The 21,454-nt window shown below is 42.3% G+C and overlaps 1 protein-coding gene across 2 annotated transcripts in view; it reads right to left on the reverse strand.

Moving 5' to 3' along the window:
• Window positions 1-21,454, reverse strand: part of osp (outspread) — a 47,478-nt gene that overhangs the window by 5,618 nt on the left and 20,406 nt on the right. For both annotated transcript variants that reach the window (XM_069047368.1, XM_069047367.1), the window contains exons 3-4: window positions 2,676-2,741; window positions 358-793 (exon numbers count right to left, since the gene is read on the reverse strand). In XM_069047368.1, the coding sequence (XP_068903469.1) occupies window positions 358-793; window positions 2,676-2,741 (502 nt within the window). The remainder of the gene's footprint in view (window positions 1-357; window positions 794-2,675; window positions 2,742-21,454) is intronic.

Raw genomic sequence — 21,454 nt, forward strand, 5'->3', positions numbered from 1 at the left:
GATGTACGGGGCCACGCGTTGGGCGACAGTCGAAGTTTGGTCGATCCCGATCGACGACGCTCGACCGAAAGCGAAAAATACGATTGTCTTCGAGGCGTGTCCTCGGCGGAAAGGATAAAAAAAAAACTTGATCCATTCAACGACGTCGTAGACATTACCGCTGGAACGGCTCTCGCACTGCCTAGGAATACTTTTACGAATTTATATGCAAATTAAATGGCTCATGTTAACTCGTGTATGCATAATTTCACGTTGATTACGCCGACCATGCCCACTATGGTAATAATCGGCCGACGAAACCAGGTTCCATCTCGGCACAGATCTCCGCGAGAGTTTCTTCTCTCTTTCGACACTCACCGTTCCTCGTGGGAGCCGCGTCGATCGGGACCGTCCCCGTGGGTTCCGGGAGCCAGACGGGCCTCGCCGGCTCATCCTTCGGCGGCGACTCTCTCTCCTCCTTCAGCGGCGGCGTCTCGAAGTTCGTCCTGGGACTGGGACCGCTGCAGGACAGGTGCCTAGGCCTGGGGGGTTGCGGCGAGGCGCTCCTCCCCAGCTGGGGCAGGCTGGGCGACGCCCTGCCTCCCGGGAACGTGGCGTTTCGCTTGTGACGGCGCGGAAACACCGCCAGCAGCTCGGCCCACCACCTGGCGTCCTCCCGGCTCGCCGCCTTCACGAAGGTGACGCGATCGGGACTGGTGAGGGCGAGCGAGTGCGGATGGCCGGTCACCTGTTCGGCTCCGGTCACCTCCAGGACCTTCGACATGTCGACGGAGCCTTGCGGGATCGTATCGGGCTGCAACAAACACAACACCGGTGAGAAAAATCGATTGGCGCCCGCCGCGGGGCCGCTAAAAATTCGGTCGACGGTTACGCCACACCGCAGGTTGCCGTCTCGCGTTTCCGGTGCCGCAAACACCGGTAATGCACGCCGGAGCTTTCTGGGTCGACGTTTCGACACCGGAATTTTCGATATCGCCGGTTTTGAAGCGTGGATTACTGATGCGTGTGTGTATGTGTATGTAAATGGCGCCCGTTCGGGTTGTTGACTTTCTTCAGCACCGAGAAGAAGTGCGTAGTAGTCGAGGCTGGACGATGCACTTGCAAATTGATATCTCGTTTCCTTTCTCGCACGTATCCAGCGGTCGCGACGTGTTTACTTCGTAGATCGTGGGACAAAAACCCTCCCCGTTACCATTCAAACGCTCCGATGAATAAAATATGAAACGGACCTATTGATGTTTTGATACGTTTGCATCGCATTATTTCTGAAAACGGAGGCGGCGAAGCGCGACGAATGTCGAACGAGGAAGCGGACGCTCTCTACGGTGCACATTTTTCTTCCACCTGTTGCGGAGGAAACGCGACCCAAAGAAAAGTTCCGTCGAACAATTCACGACGAGAAGAAGAGGTGGTGCAAGCGGTGCGATAGAAGCATGTCAACAAACGAGCGGTCGATTATTTTGTCGTTTTTGGAACGGTGGGAGGTGGAGCGGCAAAAAGTCAGCAAAGAACCGGCAGTAAAGAGGTCGCCAGTATTAGTTCTGAATGCACCGATGGGTTCCTTGAATGCAAGTGACAATTACTGACAGCTCTTCGAACGTAACTAACTCGTTACTTTTAATTCTGTTTGTCGATGCATTAAAATTACGTGGAGGTTTTTATGCAAAACGATCTGCATAATGAATGCATAAGTGCGTTGCGCGACGAAACGTCCATCGAGGTCTCCAAGGGAGAAGATCTGAAAGAATCGACGGTCGAGAAATCCGACAGCCGGAACACTTTTGACTTTTTCTCTTTGGTTCGGACGTTCTACAAGAAATATTTCTTACGTCTTGCCTGGACGTAGCCTTATCGATGTTCAAAATGTTAAAATTGAGACAAACGCAGGATTTGTGGAAAATCGTCGAATCGATTAAGCGTGAAAACTCGCGTTAAAATTTAAGTACGTAACTGACGATAAAACGCTCCACTCGAGCAAGAAAACCTCTAAAACACCACCATTCAAGGAAGTGCTTGGTAGTCGTGTGCAGAGCCCGCTCGCAAATTACCTCGTGACCGCGAAAACCGCCAACCATGAATCGCTGCCCTTTCCGTCGAAACCGGTAGCCGCGGAAAAAAATCGATAATCGACGATTTCCCTGCGATCGACGGTGGTGTCGAAAACCGTTCGTTGACCGTTCGAAAACTGTCACCGCTTCCAGTGAAAGTCCACCGACCAGCAAGCAATTTTTTCCTACTCTTCTCGCGTCGCCGATGAATCGGAAGGGCACCCGAGAGACTTCCTCTCACTTCCGACAGCCGCCTCCTTCCGAAATAATGAGACGGCCGCCGCGGTCGTCGAACTCGTCTCTATAATTATATAATTGCGGCGGGCACGTCGCTGATGGGAGTTTTTAGTAGGTCGTTCACGTTTGATGAAAGCAACAATTATTGGCGGCGACGTTTCGGAATCTTCATTTTTTCGACGACGGTCGAGGGTGCCCCGGATCGATTCGGTCTAGTAAGCGTCGACTCTGTAATTCCAGGCTGCCATCCAATTTACTCTCGGCCGATTCCGATCCGGATGGTGGTAATAACGAGTGTAACAGGTTACGGCCGACCGCAAACATCATCGTGTGGCGGCACAACCCCTGCACGAGCCCCGTGTAACCGCCTTCGCACCAAACTGCACTCACGTGTTCGTCCACCGAATAGTTGAGCTCTCCGTCGTCGTACAGGACGAACCAGCGGCGCTGCCATCTCTGCAACAAAAAAAAAACATCAATGAGAGAAGCGTCCGTTTTTAAAATCGACGCGCTATAGCGGCATCCCCACTTCTCCGTCGAACATAGTTTACATCTCCCATCATCATTATTATTATTATTATGACTTAACGTAAATCGTTTACCACACATTGGCGGTCAGACACGACTTTCCGCATGCCGCCGATGGAAAACCTCCGCCGGCCAACTAGGTTAGAAGGAAATGCCGTGACACATCGCCTTCTTTGGGCTGCACCTCCGCGGCTTTATTTTTTCGAATCTTCGATCTTTAGCTGCAATTAACGTTGATAAATCGATCCGGCCTCGACGGTTTTTTGTCGACTGTCGTGACTATCGATCATAAGACGATTGACATGTGTGCAGAAGGAAGAAAAACAATGCAGACGCCGAAAACAAGACGACAAGATTGTTCGACCGTGCTTCATTGATCGCGAGGGGAAGGTAATCTGGGACGCCCCCTTTCGGCCACTTCAAAATCGTTTTCAACACGAAAAAAATCTTCACTCCGTAACCCAATTACGACGAATTGATTGTTTCCTGGAGCGGCAGCCTCAAGGGTACGCCGAGCAGAACGCACTCGTTCAGATGGAGGTTTTTTCGAAAATCTTCCAAAGGAGCGAACCAAGAACGAGGAGAATGACCAAACGACGACGAAGGGTCGTCCGGAGCTGCCGCGGAAAAACCAGAACTGCTCAAATTTTTTTTATTCATCTGTTAACTCTCGGAATTGCGGGTGTTGAACCAAATAAAAAAAGACCACGAGAAAAGTCAACACCAGAACTTGGTACCGAGACTCTATTCAAAGTTGTCAAAGTGAGTGAACCACAAGGTTCCACTTCAGGACCTGTACTTTTTATTCATTGGTACCGTGAGACCGAAAAAAAAATAGAGTAGGCGCTGACCAAACATTTCAGTTGGCAATTCGTTAAGATTTCAATTAACAGATGTCAGTCTTAAAAGTTACGTTAGTGATTTTGAGACTGTTGAAATCTTGATTTTCATAAAGAATTTTGTGTGACCTGTCCGTTGTAAAAGAATTTCCTGAGCTAGTGCAATGAAACAATGAGATTTAAAACTCCCGCATCTTTATTTAACGTCAACGGTGAGCACGGAGCACGCGCATGCCGCTTGTTTGTTTATAAATCGATCCAACGATCATCGATCAATCAATATCGCGTGTTCAAATGAAATCCTGGGCTGAGTAGGCGTTGGAAAAATGAAACCGTTTAGAACAGTGTAAAGTTTGAATTTCCCGCCGTTTGATACCAGTGATATTTGTTTATGTTTAATTGGGACATAATTGAGCATGTTTGTTTTCAGTAAAGGGTGCTCTTAGATATTTGCTTCGAGAATAAGAATCGTTAGGTTATTCTATTTGTAATGTAAAACATTGCAAAGAAAGAAAAAAAAGAAATATTTTTGACTCTAAATTTTAGGTTAGCTGTCAACATGCTCCAATTAATCTACGCTTTAAAAAAGCACAACAATTGACGGTTTCCAACGCCTTCCCAGCCCAGGATTTCATTTGAACGCCCGATATTATTCAGATAGGTGGGGGCTCTTACTGTCAATGAGTAATTTCATGCACAGCAGACACACGACAGAGAAAAAAGTGCAAATCTTTTTTAAGGATAAGCTGAACTGTACCAAATGATAGGTTAGTTTCTTGGGTTATTCTCTGCAATAATTCTTTGTTCACCCTGTTCAATATTTTCAGCTGTTTTTTTTGTCGAGCGTCTACTGCCTTTTTTGCGCAGAACACTACCTGTTTCCAAAAACTTGTTTACGCATTTGTAGACTTTCTGGGCAAGGTGCCTTGAAAGTCCGAAAATTTTTGTTGAAATTCCTCAAAAACTCGAGGTGTCTAATAGGACCAAGCCTTTCTCCATTGCTGAAGAAACACTGGACAATGAAAATTTGTTGCTCTAAAGTGAACATATTGTAATAGCAAATTTTAATAGTCAATACATAATTAATAATGACAATTACCATTGTAATGACATTTGAATTAAATTTTTACGTGCTGCCAACTAAAATGTATTAATCATGGCCATCTCGATTTTTTTTTTATTTTCGATTGCACGGGATTATGTTCCATTGGTGAAAAGTTAAGTAAATAATCACAGAATTGAAGAAATACTGTAGCCAGGATGGGCGACTAATCGAGAAAAGGATAACACCCACCCAGTTTCTTTACTAATTAAAACGACAGCAGTCAACGACACCAACAGCAAAGAAAAGTTGAGACGAGAGTAGATCGTGTCCTGGGGCACCAGTTTCAATTAGAATTAAGTTCGATTAATGCATTAGCAATGAACTTTTTTACTTTTAGAACGGCCAAAGTGGGAAAAAAAGAGTGTGTGCTTAAGACCGCACGACAGAAGTGAAAACGTCTATGATGCTCGCTACTGATTTTAAGTAATATGTAAGTACCTGTTCTATAAAAAATATATCATTATGGATGATAGTATTTGGAGGAATAAGGAGCAAGGCATAAATAATTAATATTATTTAAATCCAATGCTGTTTTTAAAAAAACATCAAAAATCTGTATGTTTCAATAGAAACTGCAAATACTTCTGCTTTTAGAGGTACACTGTCGGGGCGTAGAGCCACCCCCCTCCTTTCAGAACCGAGAACCACCCCTGCGTGGGTGAAGAGAGAGATTTGAGACGACAGTACCGAGATGGACTCAGGGTAGAACAGTCAGAGTCACAAGTCAGAAGTCATTCTTACCCAACATCTCGAGTACGGTCGTACGGTCCAAAGAATTGTATAAATGTAAATAAAGGTTTTACACAAAGCGATACGGTGTGTCAGTTCACGCGCGCCTACAGTCAAACCAGTGAAGCCTCCATTAGGCTGAGCAAACCCAGGAGCCCCATTTGGTTCCGAGCAATTCCTGGAGCCCCCATTAGGCCCCAAACATTGGTCCTTCGAGCCGGATCGTATCGACATCGAGGAAGCCACAGCGACAGAGGCAAAGGTAGAGTGCATGCCTTTTTTATCTGTTGATTAGTGTGTACATTTCCTAAAAACATGGCTAACGAGCAAGAATTGAAAGCACTTAGAATACGTCGCGGTACGATCAAGAGCGCCGTCACGCGTGTATCTAACTTCGTAAGGGATTTCGGCGACGGTAACATTTTTCAGCTAAAGACACGTCTCGTGAATTTACGGGAGGCGTTCAAAGAATTTGACGCGGTTCAATTACAAATCGAAGTACTCGACGAAACGGCCTTACAAGGCAACGAGCGCGCCGATTTTGAGAACGCGTACTACAACATTGAATCGACCATTTTAGAGAAAATAGAAACCGCCACCGTTAATGAAGCCGCGACTATCGCTAACGCGACGGGCTTCACCCCATCGGTATCAAGCCATGGTACCGGTAACAGCAATGTTAGATTGCCCATACTAGAATTACCCACATTCAGTGGTAATTATCGGGATTGGTTGTCATTTCGCGACACATTCACGGCGTTGATACATGATAGCAATCTGTACACGAGTATCGAGAAATTCCACTACCTTAGAAGTTGCTTAAAAGACGAAGCCCTTAAGGCAATAGAATCAATTGCGGTTTCAGAGGCAAACTATAGGGTAGCATGGGAAACACTAATCACTCGATTTGAAAACAAACGCCTCATAATACAAGAACACGCGTACGCCATAATAAACCTGCCTCCGCTGGTGAAAAACTCGTATCAGTCGCTGAGAAAATTAGTTGACGATTTCAACATCAACCTCGCAGCGTTGACGAATCTAGGGCAACCCACGGAACATTGGTCGGGTTTATTAGTACCTATCATAAGTCAGAAAATGGACTTTTTCACAAAGCGCGAATGGGAAGCTCAATTGGGTCCGGATCCACCGACTGTTGAGACGTTAAAATCCTTTTTGCAGAAAAAATGCGTAACTTTGGAATCGCTCAGCGTCGCAGAGCAACAGAGCGCAAAAACCAACAACGCGACGCCCAAATCAAATAACAAGACCTCCGCGAACCATTTCAGCAAGGACAGGACGCTGTGCAACGCTAGCACAAACAAACAAATACAGTGCTACATGTGCAAAGAGGCGCACGGACTGTACCAATGTCCTCAATTTTTGAATTTAGTTATCGCGCAGCGGGTCACACAGGTCAAAGAATGGAAGGTCTGCGAAAACTGCTTCCGAAAAGGCCACGAAGCCTCACAATGCAAATCGCGAGCATGTCGGTACTGCAAGGAGAAACATAATTCTCTTTTGCATGTAGAAAATAACGTGCAGACTTCAGTTGTTACTTACTCATCAGTCGGAAAAGCCAAACAAAATCTACTCGCAACGGCGGAGATTTTAATTCGCGATAGTCAGGGCAACTGGCAGCGATGCCGTGGGCTATTAGACCCAGGCTCCCAGTCTAACTTCATCAGTGAGGAAACGGTCAAAAGGTTAGGGATCGGAACGAAGCCGGTTAACTGGCCGATAACGACGGTAGAAGGGTTGCAGGGTTGTGCACGGCAGTTAGCGCAAATTCATTTCAAATCGCTACATAACCCATTCAATGCTCACATCGATTGTTTGGTGTTAAATAAAATTACGGAAGAATTACCGTTATCTTCCTTTGAGTTCGAGTCACGGCAAATTCCGGGTAACATAAATCTGGCGGACCCAGAATTCAATGTGTCCAGAAAAGTAGACGTTTTATTGGGGTCCAGTATTTTCTGGCGTGTTTTAAGTGTCGGCCAAATCAAGGCAACTCGAAACAACCCACATCTGCAAGAAACAATCCTGGGGTGGGTTGTTGGGGGCGATATGGTTGCAGGTCGTAAACCATCTTACGGGACTCTTTGTAACGTGTCATTGAACTCCATCAATAAACAACTTTCCAAATTTTGGGACGTGGACGAATATCCAACGAACAAAAGAGTCGTAATTGTAAAAAAGGAGGACATCGAGTGCGAAACCCATTTCAAAAACACGTGTTCTCGAAATGCTGAGGGTAGATTTACGGTCGAAATACCATTCAAGCTAAATGGCCCCAATATCGGCGTCTCAAAAGAGATGGCCATAAAACGTTTTTTATCATTGGAAAATAAGTTCCGAAAAGACCCAGCGTTGAAGCGTGATTACACGGAATTTATTAAGGAGTACATCCGACTCAATCATATGGAGCTAGTACCACCAACCCAAATGAACGTTAACGAACGGGTGTTTCTTCCGCATCACGCGGTCACGAAGGAAACGAGCACCACCACAAAGCTGAGGGTAGTTTTCGACGCCTCCGCGAAAACGACCACAGGTGTTAGTCTAAATGACGCGGTTATGGTCGGTCCAAAACTACAAAACGACTTGTTTGATATCATCATTCGGTTTCGGACGCACCAGTACGTTTTCACGGCGGATATCAACAAGATGTACCGGCAGATAATTGTCGCGGATCAACATCGGAAATATCAAACCATTTTGTGGAGAGAAAGTCCAGATATACCGATTCGAGAATATCAACTGGCGACGGTTACTTACGGGTTAAATTGCGCACCTTTTCTCGCGATACGTTGCTTACAACAACTCGCAGAAGAAGAAAAAGATAAATACCCTGCAGCTTACCCGGCCCTATTAAACGATTTCTTTATGGACGACGCATTAACCGGCGCTAACAGCATAGAAGAAACCAATCAAATACGCGAACAACTAACAAGGTTATTAGCGAGCGGCGGATTCGAACTTAGGAAATTCGCGGCGAACCACGACCAACTTCTGCCGGACCTAAATAACGCTGATTCGCATTTAATAAACTTTGATAAAAACGGCGACACAAAAATTTTAGGGTTATGGTGGAATTGTCGTGACGATAACCTAAGATACGAAGTCAAAAGCGAAAATCCTCAATCAATATGTACCAAGCGCAAGGTTTTGTCGGCGATTGTAAAAATTTACGACCCCTTACAATTAATCGGTCCGGTCATCGTAAAAGCAAAGCTCATTATGCAAGAGTTATGGAAACGGGAAATCGGTTGGGACGAAGAACTACCTGAGGACCTCAAAACCAGCTGGACCATAATTCTGAATCAATTACACTTGCTAAACCAAATCAGAATACCGAGGAAAGTCATTGAAAGTTATCCGTATAAGTCACTCGAAATTCACGGGTTTTCAGATGCATCCCAAGTTGCATATGGATGCTGCGTATATGTAAGGGTAATTGATGCAAACGGAAAAATATCCGTAAAATTGTTATGTGCGAAGTCGCGGGTAGCACCGTTAAAAACTATTTCCATACCGCGTTTGGAATTAGCCGCAGCTGTCCTATTAGCAAGGTTAATATCAAACATACAAGATATAATAAAAATCAAAGCTGATACGGTTCACTACTGGACAGATTCTACGATAGTACTCGCGTGGCTGACAGGATCTCCCGGTAGTTTTAAAACCTTTGTTGCGAATAGAGTGAGCGAAATTCTAAATCTGTCGAACATACAAAATTGGAAGCACGTAAACTCGGCGGATAACCCAGCAGACATCATATCGCGCGGAGTCTATCCCTCCGAATTATTGATAAATAATTTATGATTCACGGGACCGCACTGGCTGTCGCAAAACCCAGATGGTTGGCCCTCACAGACGGCACAACAAATCACGGACGAAATACCGGAATTACGACAGGTAGTAACCTTTACGGTCACCGGGACGGATGATAGTCACCCAAATCTTTGGGTTATCAATCAATTTTCCACATTTCGGAAACTACGACGGATAATAGCTTTATGTCTTCGATTTGCCGATCTTTGCAAAAAGAGAATAACAAAAAACGGTTATAATCATCCATCGACAGCGGAACTGCAAAACGCGGAAGAGAAAATAATACTTCTGGTGCAAAAGGCGAATTTCGAACACGAAATACGGGACCTAAAAGCAGGTAGACAGGTAAACTCGAAGAGTAAATTAAAACTGTTAAACCCATTCATTGACAATTCGGGGATGATAAGAGTGGGAGGACGATTGTCCAATTCACAATACCCACACGACAAAAAATATCCCATTGTTTTGCCAAAGGGTCACGTAACCCGACTGATACTTGAAAACACACATCGCGATCAACTACATGCTGGACCAACGGCCACACTAGCGGCGGTACGCGAAAAATTCTGGCCGTTAGATGGCCGCAGTGAAATTCGGAAAGTCGTGCACAGGTGCATCCCATGTTTCAGAACAAAACCGCACGACAATAACCCGATTATGGGCAATCTACCATCGCACCGAGTTAAAGCGAGCAGGCCGTTCACTAACTGTGGCGTTGATTTTGGCGGTCCCATATTCTTGAAAATCGGCGGGATTCGTAGTAAAAAAACTACCAAAGCTTACATATGTCTGTTCGTATGCTTTTCAACGAAGGCGATTCACTTAGAACTCGTCAGCGATTTGACCGCGGCGAATTTTTTGAACGGCCTAAAACGATTTATCGCGCGTAGAGGAATGGTAGCGAATATCTACTCCGACAACGCCACCAATTTTGTTGGAGCTCAACGGGACCTACGTGACGTGTTTTTGGCTGACGAATTCGGCAACATCGTGTTAAGACACCTAGCGGAGTTTAATATCAATTGGCATTTCATACCCGCCCGGTCACCTCATTTCGGAGGTCTTTGGGAAGCCGGAATTAAAGCAGTAAAGGGGCATATCAAACGCGTAATTGGCCAAACCTCGTTAACATATGAGGAAATGTACACATTGTTGACAGGTATTGAAGCTTGCCTCAATTCGCGACCCTTGTGCCCGCTGACTGAAGATCCGAGCGATTTAAACGTCTTAACACCCGGACACTTCCTGATTGGCACGGCGATGACATCCCCACTGGAGCATCAAATCGTCGACGTTCCCCAGAACCGCTTGACGCGATGGCAGCACCTAGAGCAGATGAGACAGCACTTCTGGAACCGCTGGTCCAAGGAGTACGTCGGCCAGCTGCAAGAGCGGCCAAAATGGCAGAAGGGCAATTCCAGCGCAGCAATCAAAGAAGGCGATCTGGTAGTTCTGAAGGAGGTCACACCCCCGCTCACCTGGAAACTTGGTCGCGTCACAGCCGTCCACCCAGGCGCCGACGACATCATCCGCGTGGCCACGGTGAAGACGGACTCAGGCACCACGAAACGAGCCGTCAGAAATCTGTGCGTACTCCCCATCGACGATTAGTGCAGTGGTGATATGTTTCATGGGCAATTTTGTGCAGTGAAGTGGCGCAATTTTTATCAGAAAAGACTGTCATTACTCATTAGTTAAGGATAATTAATCAATTGAATTAATTTAAGGTCACATATTAGGTTTTTTGAAATTTGTATTCGTAAAATGATAAAATGTAGATACGTAGTTCGTAGTTATGAATATTTTGTAATTTAATAGCTCGTATAATCTTGTTCATTGAAACGATTGTTTCAATCGGGGGCAGGATGTCGGGGCGTAGAGCCACCCCCCTCCTTTCAGAACCGAGAACCACCCCTGCGTGGGTGAAGAGAGAGATTTGAGACGACAGTACCGAGATGGACTCAGGGTAGAACAGTCAGAGTCACAAGTCAGAAGTCATTCTTACCCAACATCTCGAGTACGGTCGTACGGTCCAAAGAATTGTATAAATGTAAATAAAGGTTTTACACAAAGCGATACGGTGTGTCAGTTCACGCGCGCCTACAGTCAAACCAGTGAAGCCTCCATTAGGCTGAGCAAACCCAGGAGCCCCATTTGGTTCCGAGCAATTCCTGGAGCCCCCATTAGGCCCCAAACATACACTCTGGCAAAATTTGTGAGGTTAAGTTTGGATGTTTAAGTTTTATTTTCTTGACGATGATATTGAATACAACACAAGTTTTCATGGCAATACCAATACCCTGTACATATTATTATCATTTGCCCATTTTCCTCTTCACATTTTGCTACACAAATTTTCCCAGTAGATGAATTGTTGAAGCCATATAATTGAAAATTACGTATTAAATCCTACATTCATCTGTAAACTTACAATATTTGTCGTGTCTTTATCGTTTATATTATACAGGTGTCCCCAAAAAAGAAGACGAGTCCATAACTCCGTTATTTATCGGAAGATTTTAATTATCTGTACGCCAAATTAAATGGCTGTCAATAGGCTACAAAATGACCTAATAAATTCAAGTATAACCCAATGGGCTTCAAGGGTAAACTGTCAAAATATTTTTTTTCAAACGGGATTACATATTTTTTTTTAGTAATTCTGATATAGATTTTTATTCTGAAAACAAAATTGTATCACAAATATACAATTAAATACCAAAAATTCACAAAAAAAAAAAATGTAAAAAAACGCTACTATCGTCTATGACTCTATGTTTCATTTTGCGCTAAACATTGGCGGCATATCTGCGCAATCCCACATGTTATTATTTGTAATTTGTTTTTCCAGCTACCTTAATTTGGTTATTACACTGTAACGCAGTGCATTTTGATAGCTTTTCGCTTGATGCTCGTCATTTGTTTCAAAAGTTAATGTTATTTTTTTTAATGTGAAGTTACACTTGTGATACATTGTTGTTTTCAGAATTAAAATCTCTATCAGAATTACTAATAAAAATTATGTAATCCCATTTGAAAAAAAATATTTTGACAGTTTACCCTTGAAGCCCATAGGGCTATACTTGAATTTATTAGGCCATTTTGTAGCCTATTAACAACCATTTAATTTGGTGTATAGATAATTAAAATCCTCCGATAAATAAGGGAGCTATGGACTCGTCTTTTTTTTTGGGGACACTCTGTATAAAACTATACAGGGTATTTCACGAGTGATAATGCGCCTGACGGAATAATAAATTCAACCCACAATACATTTTCAAAAAAAGCCGGACATTTTAATGACAGTAGCCAGCTTTTTTTCGCAAATGTAGTGTGGGTTGCATTTTAAATTACGTCAGGCTTGTTATCAGTCAGGCCAATGCACAACGTACAATGAAAATTTAAAATTGACAAGTGACGCATAGTTTTTCACTCGCTCCGCTAAAAAACCTTGTGCTGCGAACGATTTTACCGTGTCGCATGAAACTAATTCACTGCCCGGGAGTAAAATGTATGTGGCGCGCCTAAAGAAGTTTTCACTTCAAAAATTGTCCACTGAAAACCGATTGGAGGACAACGGACAAGAATAATTGAGGCGCGAAAGGGTCTTAGAAAAAATTTTAATCGAGCGATTCTTGAATTCACCTCTGCATTCAAAACAGTAGCCACATCCCTACCACTGAACAAAATCCGATCAAATCCGGTCCCGCTTAATCGAATTAACGAACGTAACGGATCGATTACTCTAATTGTGTTCAGGTACGTTTTTAATGCGACCAATTGAGCGTCAAGTCGCCGCGAATTAATTAATTGGCCGTCAACGAGTCGACGGTCGATTATGGTAATCTTCGGTGAAAATTTCCCCGTCGATTATCGACAACCGTTCTGGGTGCGCTTTTTCCGACAGATTACGCTCGACGCACACGATTAATTGGCAATTAAGCCGCCGCAACAACGGTCACTTTCACTGGCGGAAATCGATCATTTCGGCCGAATTGTTGACCGCTGGAAAAAAAAAGGAGGAAACAGACAAAACAAACGGTGGGGGCCCCGCCTCGGTGAAACCGAGTTCGCGGCCTCCGTCGTTCCCAGCATCGGCGAAAGCGTCGTGTGCGTTTCGATGACCGAACGGCATCCGACACTTAACCCGGCCGTAAATCAAAACAACAACGAAAAAGTTTGATAAGTTGTCGAGCTAATTGGGGAATTTATCACGGCAATAAAGATGTTAGAGGCGTAAAGCCGGCAACCACTTCAAACGTTCGAGTCAACGACCAATTAGATTTCTTTATGCTAATTGACTGTGATTAGCCACGCGGCCTATAGACCCATAGAGATACGCTGCCACCGGGAGATAAATCGTCGTGAGTCGGACGTTTTTCTTCCTCTCGTCCGGACGTCCATCGACGTTAAACAATGATCTACCACCGCGGAGGTGCGGCCAGGTGAGGCTGGTTGGTTGGTTCTTCTTTTTCGAACGACCGGCGATGGCTCGCTTTCGCGTACTACTAAACGCACGATTTAATGATTTAAATCAATGGCCTCCGTTTACGGGACATAAACTCGCTAATATACTGCCGATATAAACGGCCGACCAGAATGGGGAGTTTTTCATTTCTTCTTTTTCTTCCTCTCACCCGACGGACCTTTCGTTCTTGCTCTTTGACGCCCGCTTCCATGAATGAACCACGTGGGTTTGATAACCGGCTGGAAATCCGCTACGTCGCCCGATTTACGACCACTTCACGATCATTCCAGAAACACCGTCCACGTCTCACCCTCTCGACTTCCTCGACAGCAAACTCTTCGCGCCGTTCCAAGTCCGGACAAAGAACGAACAACAACCCGACACGGTGGGCCCGAAGCATCCCACACGCGTTCAATTGGATTAAACCCGGTGACCTTCCCGTCACATTCGCAACCTGCGGCCTTGGATTAGTCGTTAGAAAACGGTTCTAACACCGCCAGAGGAAGATTCCGGCTGTTTTGCACAGGCAACATCAGCTCTACCGCAAGGTTCCACTTTGGGGCCCGCGCTTCTCTCTTGTGCTCAAACCGTCATCAATAAATCTTATTATTCTTATCACTACTAAAACACAACTAAAAATTGACTCGCGTAGAAACGAGGAATGAGTCAAAATTGAAGCTATCCATGATGAATGACAACGAGACAATATTATCAAAAGGAGAAAACAGTTCCAACACCACATGAAGTTTCCGACAGTTTGCATGAGCGACACCAGGTGTGCCACAAGGTTCCACTTTGAAGTCTGCGTTTTTTCCACAGCCCAAAACCGAGTTGCTGTGTTCCGCACCCCATCCAAATATTAAACAACAAATCAACGTTGTTATTACGTGGGTGGTGTTGATGAAGTTTTTCCCGAAATTGTATTTGTGTTGGAGAGAAAGGAACGACGAAGAGGAGGAGTTCCTGCGTTGGTTTTTAAATAGCCGCGTCTTGCATACGGAATGATATTTGCGTGGCATTATTCTCGAGCGTATTTCGGAACGTTGGTGGCAACACGCCAAAAATGGAAGGCCCATCCGTAAAAAACGTCGCCAAAGCGAGCCGTTCTCGGAACAGCATTAGACTAAAAGCAATTATTAAAGTCGACAATCAAGCTGTCACTCCCGGAGTGATTTTAATAAGCGTAGCCCACCGTCCACCTAACTCCCGATTAGGCAACGACTTAACATTCCATCAAAACGGCAAACGTATAATTTGGCACTTTTTTTCGTATCCAGACTGGTCGGAGCGACCGAAAAACCGAATCGATTTTTCCTTCCCGTCCGTTCGAAAAAATCTCCGGGTTCTCCTCTAGGTCCCACGCTGATCGTCCATTTAATCGGACGCATCACATCTGCGTGTCGAAACTCCCAGATACCGTAAATTTTTCGCTAATGCTTCACACCTTCCACGTTTTATTGGCCAATAAACCGACAAGGTTTTGCCATCAACATAACTGGAATACTCGGCACGCGAAAATATTAAATTTCTAAATCGCAGGTATATTTAGTCTAACACTCATGATAAGTAGAGCATTGAACCGACTCGCGGCCGTAAACGGAATTATTTTCGTCTTGTCGGGAGGCGAAAAATTACCATTTCGGCTGGTCTTTCGCGTGAAAGCTGTTGCTGCTCTCGGTGAAATTGTCGACGAACGGGGGAAAAAAAATTGGCACTTTCGCGCCGACAAATAGAGCCGAACACCGACCGGCTCACCTGCGCGGACGCTCGTTCGGAAATTGAAAAATCGCGTGCAAAATGTGTCGCACGTCCTGCGAGCGATTAATCGGTGGGTTTGCTTGCGATAACGCTATACAATAACGGGGGTCCGAGGCGCCCACCTCCGTCGCACGCCGAGACGAATAGCAACGAGAACGTGATGAAAATGTGGATTTCTGGGTGTTCACTCGACCGATAAAACCCAGACTCTTATCTCGGAAAAAAAATTTGTTTATCGACCGACTCCGACGGAAACTCATCTGAAACTGGTTGCATCAAAGACTGCGCTGACACAGTTCCGAACACTATTATCGACTCTTCTTCCGGCCTGAATACCGTGAACACGTGTACGTCGTACAGTTCCAACTGCACAAATTCTTGACGCGATATTACGATAACAACAATAATAATAATAATACTCCCTTGACCACATTTCTTCTAAATGAAAATAAAGTGAATTGGTGGAAAGCCAAGTGATTTCATTATTTTCGTTCCAGGGTCAAGATCAGAACAAAAATAAAATTATTATTATATTCAAAGCTGATGATTCGTTTTATTTTCAGCGGCAGCAACAGGTGCCCGATAGTATTGCCGTTATTCGTGAATGTATTTTTTTTTTTGTGTTGTCGAAACCGTTCGGATGCACTGCACGAGTGCAGCTTACATAGGACAACAAGAATGAGCATCGGCGTGGGCAAAATTACGTACCGGAACAGAGGAAAAAAGTCAAAAGTGGAAGAAGAAAGCAGAAGGAAGAAATACATATAATAAAATTAACACGAAGAAGGAAATTTCACGAAAAAAACATTACATTTATTGATATTCATTTCTACTTCTTGGCTTCTCTAGTTGCTACCTTTTTTATCGATCTCTGTATGTGAATAAAAAATGCGACTCACGGTAAAAAGAGTAAACCAGATGTTCTGAAAATAGCCAAAACCACTTTAGAAAATAAGTTAAAATTTGAAAAATGCTTTCTAATTAATTCTAATTAATGAAAACCTCGTATATTTTTTTTTTCTTTCTGTCATACACTTGTATAACGAGCGAACAATTAATTAGACGAGTTACGAAGTAAAAGTTACAGAACGAAACAAGAAACGACAGAAAAAATGTAGGAAGTATGCGAAACAGTCGAAGACTGTAGGGAAAAAAAATGACGAGAGGTCACGACGACACCGCGTAATTAGTAAACAGACGCAGAACAAAGTAAAAGTAAGTAAGCAAAAGAATTTAACAGAAAGTGACAACAAGAAGAAAAAAACGTAGCGAAAACCGTTCGCCGTTTACGAATTCAATTGCCCCGCTCTACAAAAATCCGTATCACATTTATTTTTATCGACACACTATTAGAAGTAAAAAATCGAATCGAATCGGATAAAACCCACATTCGTAGTTTCTCGTGACCAATATAACCGCCGCCCGGTTTTGACAATTTTCTCGTTGGCCTCCATTGGACTAATGAGACCCCCCGTTGGGCGCCAAACTGATTTTCGCCTCGTTCCGAACAGGTGATTGTGGGTACGTAATAGGTTGTATGTGTGTGTGTGTTTGGTTTTTTTCTTCGTATTTTTATTTACTTAATCTTGTCCATGTGACACGGAACAGAATCCGGGACCTACTTTTGCCTGCCTCCAATTAACCGTTTCATAATAATTTATGGATTGGTGGCGTTCCGTGAAAATTCGCCATCGGATCGTCCCGTGTCGTCTGCTGAAGGCACAACTTATCGAAAATTATGTCGAAATATCGAATTACGTGTCGATATAAATGAAATACGTCGATATGGCGAAGGTATCGGCGTATCGATGTGTCGAATACCTGTCTGTCGGCATAACTGTTTATTAAGTAATGGCGTCCGCTGGAAACCTTTCATTTTTATTAAAAACTATTAAAACAAACTGTAAGAAACCAACATATCAATTTGTAGTAGGAAAAATACCAGTAAATATCAGTGCTATTATAAATAATTAAAGAACATTTAGTGGGGCTTCGTTCAATTTTTAGGTTGTGGTTTTGGAAGTTGTGTTATTGTGAACAATCGACATTGTAAATAAGATTTTATAAATCACGTTTGCAATTTCCTCTTCAATTGCGGCGCGCTGTACTTCTTGCAAATTGTTTATAATGTGTTGTGCTCTGTTGTAAAAACCATTTTTAAAAATAAAGACACCAAATGAAAACTTGACTTTTGTTTTGACATATGTATTTGAATTTGAAAATCGGGTGTGCCAACATAAAACTTAAAATCATCACTGGAATCATTGAAACATTGCATTGCATCCAGTTCTTCAGAGAAACTGTAAGAAAGAAGTATCAATGAATTTTTAGAGTTGTGTACCGAATTCCTTTTTACTTATTTATTTATAATTTAAAACACAATCTTTGTTTGTCTCTTTGTAAATAAATGTATTTAGATAAGGCAAGTAAACACCTTATGCAAATAAATGTATTTGCCACGAGGCAAACAAATATTTTCTGAATCAGAACAATTAAAACACCCGAAGTGAAGCTACGGAAAAACTCGACCTTGTAAAATTATTAACTTAGTGCTTAATAAAATAACTTAAAGCGTTACATTTTTTCCCTTGTAAATAGCTCAATAGTTGGTTTTATTAAAAAAATAACTTCAAGGTTTAAAAACTTTTTTTTAGAAATCGTCTATCACATTATAACACACGTATGTTTCTGTTGTTTTTTTAATTAAAACATTTGTTATTCGAGTTTTTATTTTTGGAGAGTGCTCCTCTTGAAAGACAACGCACATGTTCATGTTTTCTAAAAGGTGGAAATTTCCTCCAGCCGTGTAGTTTTTATCTAGCACAATTAAAATCAAAACTATATCTCCAATAAAACTCGAACATCGAAGATAAAGATGGTATAGTCAATTTTAATAACACATTCCCATCTGTACTTTAGACATAGTTGATATCTTATCACAATGTTTATTGACAATGACACTTACATAAAAAAAAGATGACGAAAGTTTTGAGTGTCGCTTAGAATTTTGAAGAAACTGGAAAACAGTTCCTCACACCAAAAATTATAAAAACGATTTTTGGTAAATTCCAAAAGTTTTAATTTGTTAATATATAATATGCATATGAATTTCTTATTAAAGTTGGCGCTGGAGCTGAAGCCTGAAGTCTTTTTGAATCGATACACTTATTTAAATGAATCAATAACAATCAAATCATGTTACAAAATACTATCAGTGGAGTTAAACGAAAGGCCCGTTTGTGCTTAAAGCAAAATGGTGAATATTTTCAGCATATGTTGTAACATTGTTTAAAAAAATAATAAACATTACCATTGTAATTTTTCTTTTAATCCCTCGAATCCTTAATTTGCCATGTTCTGTTTTACAACTGTCATTAAATGTGACGTTTGTCGCGATAGTTCAAAACACCGCCGTCTTGATGATTGACATATTTCACTATACATCTGCCTGGGCGAAGCTTTAGTGCCTGTGATCTCCACGGCGCCACTTTAGGGGGGAATGTCACTAAATAATCATAACCTCACAAACAAATGTTATGAATTCAGTGAAGTTGTCAAAATGCAGTGTCAAAGACTCAAAGAGTGTCGCAGTTTAAAAGTAGCTTTAATAACAACAATTTTATTAATTTTGTTGATGCTAGTTCTGTGTGGTGTTTCTGGTTTTTAGCATTTTGCTGTTAGTGTTTATGAACTGGCTTTTTTATCACATTAGAACCGATATTGCGGTAAATGCAGCAACAACAAATTCCTATTTCTAGATTAATATTAAAATTATAATCTCATTCTTGGATTTGCAGTACCTACATTATTTCCTAAGCGGGTCATTTCAGATAAAGATGGGCCCCACAACAAAACAATTACCTATATTTGCTTAATTAATCCGTGCCATTCTTGGTGGAAATGAGTGGAAAGGATATTTTACGTTTTGTACAGTTTTGAATATAATATCATTTTGGGCAAATTATTATTCTATGAATTTGCACTCGCCATTGACCGAGATATTTTCAGAAAACGCGGCGCCGAAACTTCCCTCCCGCACAACCGAACCAGTGCGCAACATTTTGCTTTTGCCATTTAGAATATCCAAACTGTAACTACAATTAAAGTAATGTATCATTTATCACTGGACAACTACGCATGACTGCATGCATCATGCAGATACGTGTGTGTGGACTGCATCTTGGACTGCATGTCAAAATTGTCACGATGCACATGACGATGTAATAGAATGACAGTTAGTGGCTAACAGCAACCCCCGAAATCAACCCTAAACGTCAGAATCATGAGAACATAGGATTTTTCGGTCTACGCCCAGGCCGCTATAGACACTCTGACTATCTAGCAGGTCGTGGTTCAAAACTAGACATGCCTTGACAGTTCCAGCGCCAACTTTAATACATATCAAATTCAACGGATCGCACGATACATATAGTCCAATTTTTACCCTTTTGAGGTGACGTCACAATTTCCTTCCTCGCTTTCTCTTTATTGAAACGACAGAAACAGAAAAAAAAAACAAAAAAAGGGCATGTTTATTTATTGATGGTCACTTTGAGGTTATGTTATGCTCCTGTCAATTTGACAATTTTTAATTTCTTTCACTTATTACATTGATTACAAACATAACCTTTCGAAGCAATTGTCAACAAATTTGACACATTTATAGTTATTTATGATCAATTCAAATTTGTTTCTGATCCTAGCTCAAACATACGTAAAGTTACTAGATAATGACGTCATCGCAAAAGGGTAAAAATTGAACTATACTGTTGCGAGCAATAAATTTGGGTCGTCAAGGTTATTTCAAAATTTGGTTAGATTGTCACAACTTTAAAAAATTTCCCTGTCTGATTATGCCCACGTCAACAAAGTGTCAAAAAATTGAAAAAAAAATGACAATTAATGTCATACAACATGATGATAGGTTATGATATTTACGACTGTTTTACAATGGAGCATTTTCGATTGAATGACCCTGACGACCAAAATTTATTGCTCGCGACTGTACATATTTTCATAATTATTTCGTCAAAGAAAAATTTGTTCAAGTGGCTCAGTGCTTGCTATTGTTCTCGTTAACATAGGGCGTAGCTTCATCATCTCTTCAGCGAAGCAGAGGTGTGAATTACATATTTCTTTTGCAAAAAACGTCTCTTTTCAGACCTGACAGTTTTATTAATGTTACGTAGCAGTTTGCATTGGGAAACCAGGATTGAATTTTTGTTTGTTTTGTAACTATAGTACATAAATTACAGGGTTACTAAAAATATGTTCGAACTCCACACTGGGAGTTATTTTGCTAAACAGCATCGGTCCGTTATTGTTATGCGTTATAATAAATGTTTGCTCGAACTCACCAACGGTTTCTACTTTAATAATAAAATGACGATCAAAGTAAGCTTATACTACGAGATCAGAAGGAAATTTCAAAACATGTTAACTAACTAAAGTATAAAAAAAAATACGACCTGCATTTGTAAGAGAGATAAAGAACCACACATTTTTTGAACGCTCGTTATCTAATCATAAGTGCAAAATGTTGGAGGAAAAAAAAATTAAAGTGCACATTGGAAAAGAAATAAATGAAAAAAATCGTTCGTTACTCAATGAAAAGTTATGGACGTTCGTTCCTATTTGATTAAAATAAAATTATGTAGTTTCAAGTCGAAAATTGATTTTTAACATTTCACACACTTCAATTGTAGACAATTATTAGCCGGGCCTCATCTTCCAGCACGCCGTGCGCCGTCGACAACGGCCGATGGCGCGTCATTGTCGTTTCTTCTGTTTATGGCTCGGCATTTCTAACGGTGCGCCTCTTCCGTTTCGTACGTGACCGGTCCCCGAGAAAAGAAGAGAAAAATTCGGCCTCGTAACGGCACCGGGCCCGCTCCGAAAGCGACCG

The sequence above is a fragment of the Tenebrio molitor genome, chromosome 5 (assembly GCF_963966145.1).
Source record: "Tenebrio molitor chromosome 5, icTenMoli1.1, whole genome shotgun sequence".
NCBI lineage: Eukaryota > Metazoa > Arthropoda > Insecta > Coleoptera > Tenebrionidae > Tenebrio > Tenebrio molitor.